Source organism: Talpa europaea (assembly GCF_964194135.1).
Source record: "Talpa europaea genome assembly, chromosome: 9".
NCBI classification, from domain to species: Eukaryota; Metazoa; Chordata; class Mammalia; order Eulipotyphla; family Talpidae; genus Talpa; species Talpa europaea.
In genome coordinates this window covers 7,745,478-7,751,852 of record NC_140076.1, presented here as the reverse complement: position 1 = coordinate 7,751,852, position 6,375 = coordinate 7,745,478, and the positions used below count along the sequence as shown (strand labels likewise).

The 6,375-nt window shown below is 54.8% G+C and overlaps 1 protein-coding gene across 1 annotated transcript; it reads right to left on the bottom strand.

Annotated features, from left to right (window-relative positions):
* Window positions 1–4,253: 4,253 nt before the first annotated feature.
* On the bottom strand, window positions 4,254–6,068 carry TMEM51 (transmembrane protein 51; the record flags this gene model as incomplete). The annotated part of the gene is made up of 2 exons (XM_084243413.1): window positions 4,254–4,659; window positions 5,731–6,068. The coding sequence occupies 2 exons, from the start codon at window positions 6,066–6,068 to the stop codon at window positions 4,254–4,256; spliced, it is 744 nt and encodes a 247-aa protein (XP_084099539.1).
* Window positions 6,069–6,375: the final 307 nt, after the last annotated feature.

Below are 6,375 nucleotides of genomic sequence, written 5' to 3'. Positions count from 1 at the left end.
TGGGGCTTTCAAGATAACAAATGAGCCCATTAATCCTCAGAAGGGCTCTCCTGGCACTGCCCTCTACAGCCTGTGGTTCAATCGATCTGTTCATTTCCAGTGATCCTGCGTGTCCCATTGTTGCCCTGGCTGTGTTCCTGCAGATTTATTCTGGCTTCACATTTGTCCATCCAGAACCAAGTTGTCTCAGGATATTTGGCATCAAATAACAGAAACCCACTCCAATTTTTAGGACTTGATTGAAGGCAGTGAGCGCATCCTATGGACCCACAGAGCAGCAGTGAGGCCAGGCCGAGGAGGCCCAGGCCAGGAAGTACAAAGCAGCTGAGCTGGCTCCTCTGGGGAGGGCTGTTTCCTCCATCCACCGCGCCTTCATTTGTCTCTTCTTGCAGGCCAGTTCTCTCCGTGCACACTGTTCCTCGGTGGCCTTCAAGTTCATTGGACCCGGTTCAAGTAACCAATTCCAAATGACCATGCTCATTGTTGCCCAAGGCCAAGCAACCCACAGTGGGAAACGCTGCCTAAGCAGACCCCTGTCCACAGAGAGCAGGCTTGAGCTTCACTGCTGTGTCCCCAGAGCCGAGCACAGTGCCTAGCATTTAGTAAGAGCTCGATAAGTATTTGTTGATGGAGCTGGCTGGCTCAGACACACACACACACACACCCCCCACACACATACCATACCCCTCCACCCCAGGTAGCACTTTCCCATGCAGTCACATTCTGCTCCAATGCAATCCCTTGCCTCTATCATCTGCTCCTGGCTCCACTTTGTGAGAACCGTAGTCTGAGAAAAGGAAAAATCAAAACTGAGAACAGGTGGAGCCCCCACCCCACCCAGGCGCCAGCACTGCTTCTGACTCCTTGGCAGGGCTGGCCTCAAGGGCTTCCGCATAATTCATGGTTAATGCTAAAAAGGGGGACTTACTGGAAGGACGTGGCATTTCTCATAGGACCCAAGGGCAGAAGGACAGCGGGGTTTCCTGAGGGAAAAGGATGGAGGACCAGAAAGTCACCATCAGGACCCAGCCGCCTCTGCGGTCTCAACTCACATCTGCCTCTTGGCGTCCCTGCATCTCCTCTGCAGACCAGCTCCCCCGGGGCCAGCCACCCCTTGCAGTGCGCCCCCAGCCCCTGAGACCAGCCATCCTGGCAGACTCTTAGCTCTTCCAGGACCAGTCCCTGTGGGGGTGGGGGTGGCCCAGCTCAACTTCTGATTGGTTCTCCTGGATCAGGTGGACTCATACCTGTGGCCCAATCAGCTGTGACCTGAGAGGGTGGCCTCCAGGACTCCCTAAGGTTGCTGACATTCCTCCTTCTGTGGGCAGGAGTGGGTGGGGGTGCTGGGTGGGAATTCTTTCTGCTCTTTCACAGCCCTGAGGGCATTTAGGACCCACCTAGGGTAGGAGGGTGGCTTCTCGAATTTTCTTCCCCATCTATGCCCTTTAATTTATCTTAAGAATAAAAACATGATGGAGAGGAAAGGAAAAGACTAGGAATATTCTTCTGATTTTTTATCTTTTCAGCTTAAAAACAAATTTGGGGGGTAGTCAACAGAGCACTAATAAGCTTAAACCAATGAGCAAACAGGACAAGTGTGCCTTGGGGAACTTAGAAGAGCAGGGTGACCCCTGCTCTGACAGGTGATTTGAATGTTGCAGGTAGCTTCCTTGCCTCTCCGGGAAGTACTCAGGACTCCAGCTGCACCTGGCATCCCCAGGCAGCGTTCTCTCAGCCTCCCTTTCCGACAGAGGTGAACCTACCATCCGTCTCTTACATGCTGAGTGCTATGATTTATTCTGAGTCATGTAGCATTCTTCTTGATCATTTCCCCTCCAAAACAAATAAGGTCCTCATGCCATTTCCACAGCACCCACCAGGAAGGGAGGTGTTCAGGGAGGAGGGCTGGTCTCTGACCCGCCGCCCCCCTTTTGGTATGCAGTCCCCCCCACCCCCACTTATAAGTACCTCTGTGGATGGAACCACCATCCAGGTCCACCCGGATAGTCCCCGATAATATTCTCATCTCAAAATTCTGAACTGAATCACATCTGCAAAAACTTCACCATATAAGGCAACATTCTCAGGCTGCAGAGATTAGAGTCTGGTATCTTTGGGGGGGTGTTTACCATTTAGTCTACATGCCCCCAACCTTTTTCTCTCCTTGGGAGGGCCTAGGCTGGGCAGACACCTCAAAAAGATGGCAAGAGGTCAGGTTGAAAGCTCTTTTATTTATTTTTTATTGTTACAACGGTATTTTATGAACATATTATTAATTATAACATAAATGTTGAGAGAGCCCTTTAAGAAAGTCATTTCTCAGCGACAAGTTGCAACCTTGCAACATTTGGGACTTTGTTATTCCCCTTCTTCTCTAGCCTCTGTCCCTTCTAGCCCTCCCATGGGAAGAAGCACAAAGAGTAACAGAAGCCCAGGGTGTGGATGAACTACCTGGAGAACCTCTGGCTGGGACCACTGGGCCCCGGGCTGCCAGGCCGTTGTGCTCCCTACTCTGTAGTTGGATTTGCACTGGGAAAGCGAAAGGTGAGACCTTCAGCCACTGCTACCAATCCCAGACAAGGTGATTCCCTTCCCAACTGCTGCCCTCTGCGCCCATGGGAGCTTTTCAGGAAACATCTGGGGCCCCAGTTTACTCTTGCAGCCACGCTCCTAGCTGGCAGACTCCAGCAGGCTGCTCCTCGCCGGCCCTGCAGGAAGGCAGCTCAGGGTCAGGTCTGTCTCCCCTTTCACTCCACCCTCCAGCCCTGAGCCCTGACTGGGCTTCCTCTCGTTGGGCCCAGCCCAGCAGTCTGTGGTCCCCTGGGCATGTCTCATTAGCTGAACTGCTTTCCTGGCTCACGGGATCACCCAGCCCTCTCCATGCCACCCAGTACCACCAGCAGCTGGTCCTGGGGACCCCCCCCCCCCCGTTCCCTTCCGGCCAGTTGTTTTTTTTTTTTTTAAAGATTTATTTATTTATTTATGCATACAAGAGCTGGGGTACAGGCCAGAGATGCAGGGGGTGAGAGGATTCACCAGAGACAGAGTGGGGAGCAGAACAGGCAGATTGACTGAAGTACACTGCAGAGGGGAGCAGCGGGCGAGACAGGAGAGGTCTGCTGCACCATGTGGGTTGCTTCTTGGCCGGCCGGGAATCGAACTCGTGCTGCAGAGGCCTGCGGATTGCTTCATATTGCGGTGCTTAACCCCTTGCACCACCAGGGAAGCCCCTCCTGGCCAGTTCTCAGGAGAGGGATGTCGGAGATGCCATCTAACCCACCAGGACTTCTTCAGCATATGAGTGGATGGAAACCCGAGTCCCCAGTTGAAGTCACCTTGAGTGGCACGGTAGTATTTAAGAACTCAGGCCCTGGGGCCCAAAGGCCTGGGTTCAAATCCCAGCTCTGCCTCTTACAATTGGTGTGGCAGACATGGGGCACTTTATTACCTGAGCCTCCAGGAGCAGCACAGGCACTGATGGAGTGGGGTAACGCCCGTGAAGTGCCTAGCACAGTGCCCGGCAGACACTGAGTGTTCATCACCCCATTACTGCTGATCATTCTCCCTCAGCCAGACAGTGCCAAAGTGACTCAGGACCCACGTGTACGACATATAAAATATTTTATTATAAAAAGCTCAGTTGCATGGCATTTTAGAAGGAACAGAACGGCTCACACAGCTTTCCTTTTCCACCATGACCCGGGAGAGACTAGCAAAGTGCACCCGTGTTGCCTAGGACACTAGTTGCCACCGTGAGCCTTGGGCCTCCAAAGAACCGCTGCCTCCCCTGTTCCTCGGGCCTCCAGTCTCACTGCATCCACACCGTGGCCCGTGCTTCCCACAGAGCGGGGTCACTGCCCACAGCTGGGGCGGGGTGATAAAGCAAAGGCACAGCAGTCCTGGGGAGCAAAACCAAACCACGCCTCAACCAGTCCCTGGGTTTCTTTTCCCAGCTGGAGGGAGGCCTGTGGCGGCCACCACTTAGGTTGAGGAACGACAAGGGGGAAGATGGTGCCTCTGTACCCCTAAGGGGCCACAGCCCCGGGGTCCCCCTGCGGCTGGCTTCTCTCTCCAGCGTGGGATTCTGTGGACACCGAGGGGCTCAGAACCCAGCACCCTCACCCCGGCCCCACCCTCACGCTCAGTGTGCCTCCCCTGCCCCTCCGCTTCTCAACTGTGGCCGCAGAGGCTTCGTGGGGGGCCTGTGGGTGCGGAGGGTGAGCGGCAGGAGGGAACATTCTGTGGAGGGAGGCTCAGTCAGGGGGCCGCGAGTCGGGGGCCTTGTCCTGGACCTCGTCGTACTGTGGCGGGGGTGTCAAGGGCTCGATGGAGGGAGGAGGGATATTTTTGTCCGGGAGGTTGATCCTAAAGTCTTTGAGGTGCAGCTTCTCAGATTTAATCCTCCGCACTTTGAGCGGCTTCAGGCGCTTGGCCAGCTTGGAGTTCTGCCTGTCGGGCGCGCTGCCCCGGCTGGTCTCGGCGTCGGGGCGCGCCGTGGGGGTGTTCTCGTCCAGCCCGGTCAAGGACTCGTAGGATGGGAGCGAGATGCTCATCCTGGGGTTCTGGTCCCGGCCCCTCAGCTCCGAGGAGTGAGTGCTCATCACCTCCTCGTAGCTGGGCACGTAGTACCGCGTGGAGACATCCTCCACCTCCTCCTGGCTGCACGCAAGCACAGACACCGGGTTAGCGCGCGCCCTCGCCATGGAGAGCCACAGACACGACGCCAAATCCTGTGTCGGCGCGGGGTCCCCCAAAGCCAGCCCCGAACCTGCGGTGCTAACATAAAAGCCAACACTTTTAAGCATTTGTCAGAAACCGGGAACTGTTGTAAATAAATTGCACACACTAACCAATTTCATCTCCCTACCCGCACAGTGTGTCAGGAGCCGGATGATCCATATTTTAGGGATGGGGTGTTGCTCAGTTTTTGCTTCCCTAAGAGTGCTCTGCTAAATGTAGCGGCATAAATGCCTTTGCACGTGTGTGACTGTCTCCCAAGGATGAGCTCCTGGGGGCAGAAGCCGTGGGCATCTAAAGGAGAAACTCCCTTCAGAACGGTTCTGTCCATCAACCCTCAGGCAGCAGCCCCAAGCCCTCCAGCTCTCTAGCCCCGGGGCTGTCTGGGCCAAGGTGACAGGCAAAGAATAACAACACTCCCTTTGTCGGCATTGTGACTAAGAGGCTGAGCATCTATTGCTTGATCATCCCCCAAAGGCTTGTCATTATCCTTTGTTCAATTTCCCACCAGCGTGTTTATCCTTCATATGCATTTGCAAGGGCTCTTTTTATAATGGGGTGTCAACCTTTATCATGTGCTCCTCCATGCATCATTTCTCTCTTAAACTTGATCACAGCTTTTTGGGTCCAACAGACACTATCCCCAAGCTTTTGAATGCAAAGTACATATATACAGTAAGGGTGAATGGGGAGGCAGCCAATCTGAGGGCTCTGGCACCCCAAGTCTGTGCCACTTTCCCTGGGGGTGTCAAAATCTTGGTACACCTGTTATCCAACTAACCCATTTTCTGGGGAGACTGTGATGGAAGTATAAAGTTATTTGTGAGTATATAAACTGTTTGCAGAGCCTTATGGGAGGAAGTGGGAAGGTACTGCCTCCTAGAGTAAAATATCCTCATGGCCGAACCCTGCATGCATGCGTGTGTGTGTGTGTGTGCGTGTGTGTGCACGCTGGCAGCACGTGTCCATCCCCAGGTTGGGGCAGGTCCTCACCTGTCCTCCTGGGGGTGCGGCTCAGCCCCCGCCTGCCGCTGGATGTGCGCCATCTCGTCGCTCTGCTGCTGCTTCCTCTTGTCCCGGATGCTCAGGCAGATGGACAGCAGCAGCAGCATGACCCCGGCCCCCACCAGGACATAGGCCACAGAGAAGGTCTTGCTCTTGAGAATGCCGCTGCCGATGTCAGTCTTGTTGTTCCCCTGAGCAGTGGGCTTTTCTGTGGTGCTGAACCCGGGTACCAGGTTCCACATGGCCATGATGACCCCGAGGACCAGCATGCCCAGGCCGATGGCCGTCAGTGCATAGTGCGAGCCGTTGGCCTTGGAGTGGGCCATCGTGCCAGAGACAGGGCACAGCCAGCTCAAAGAAAGAAAATAAATAAGAAGCAGCAGCAGCAGCAGCAGCAAGCAGTCCTTAAATGCACTAAACAAAACCCCTAGCACCACGCCAGTAAAACAGCAGCTGGGTTCTCGAGGGACGGCTTCAGGCAAATGTGAGGCATCCTGGGGGGACAGCTGCGGCTGAGAGGTCTGGAAGGAGAGCAGAGAGAGGAGAGGGACATTCAGTTCTGATGCAAGATGCTCTTGTTGTCACCGCGCTGCACTCTTGGAGGAGCTGGGAGCAGTGCTGGGCTCGCCTCTG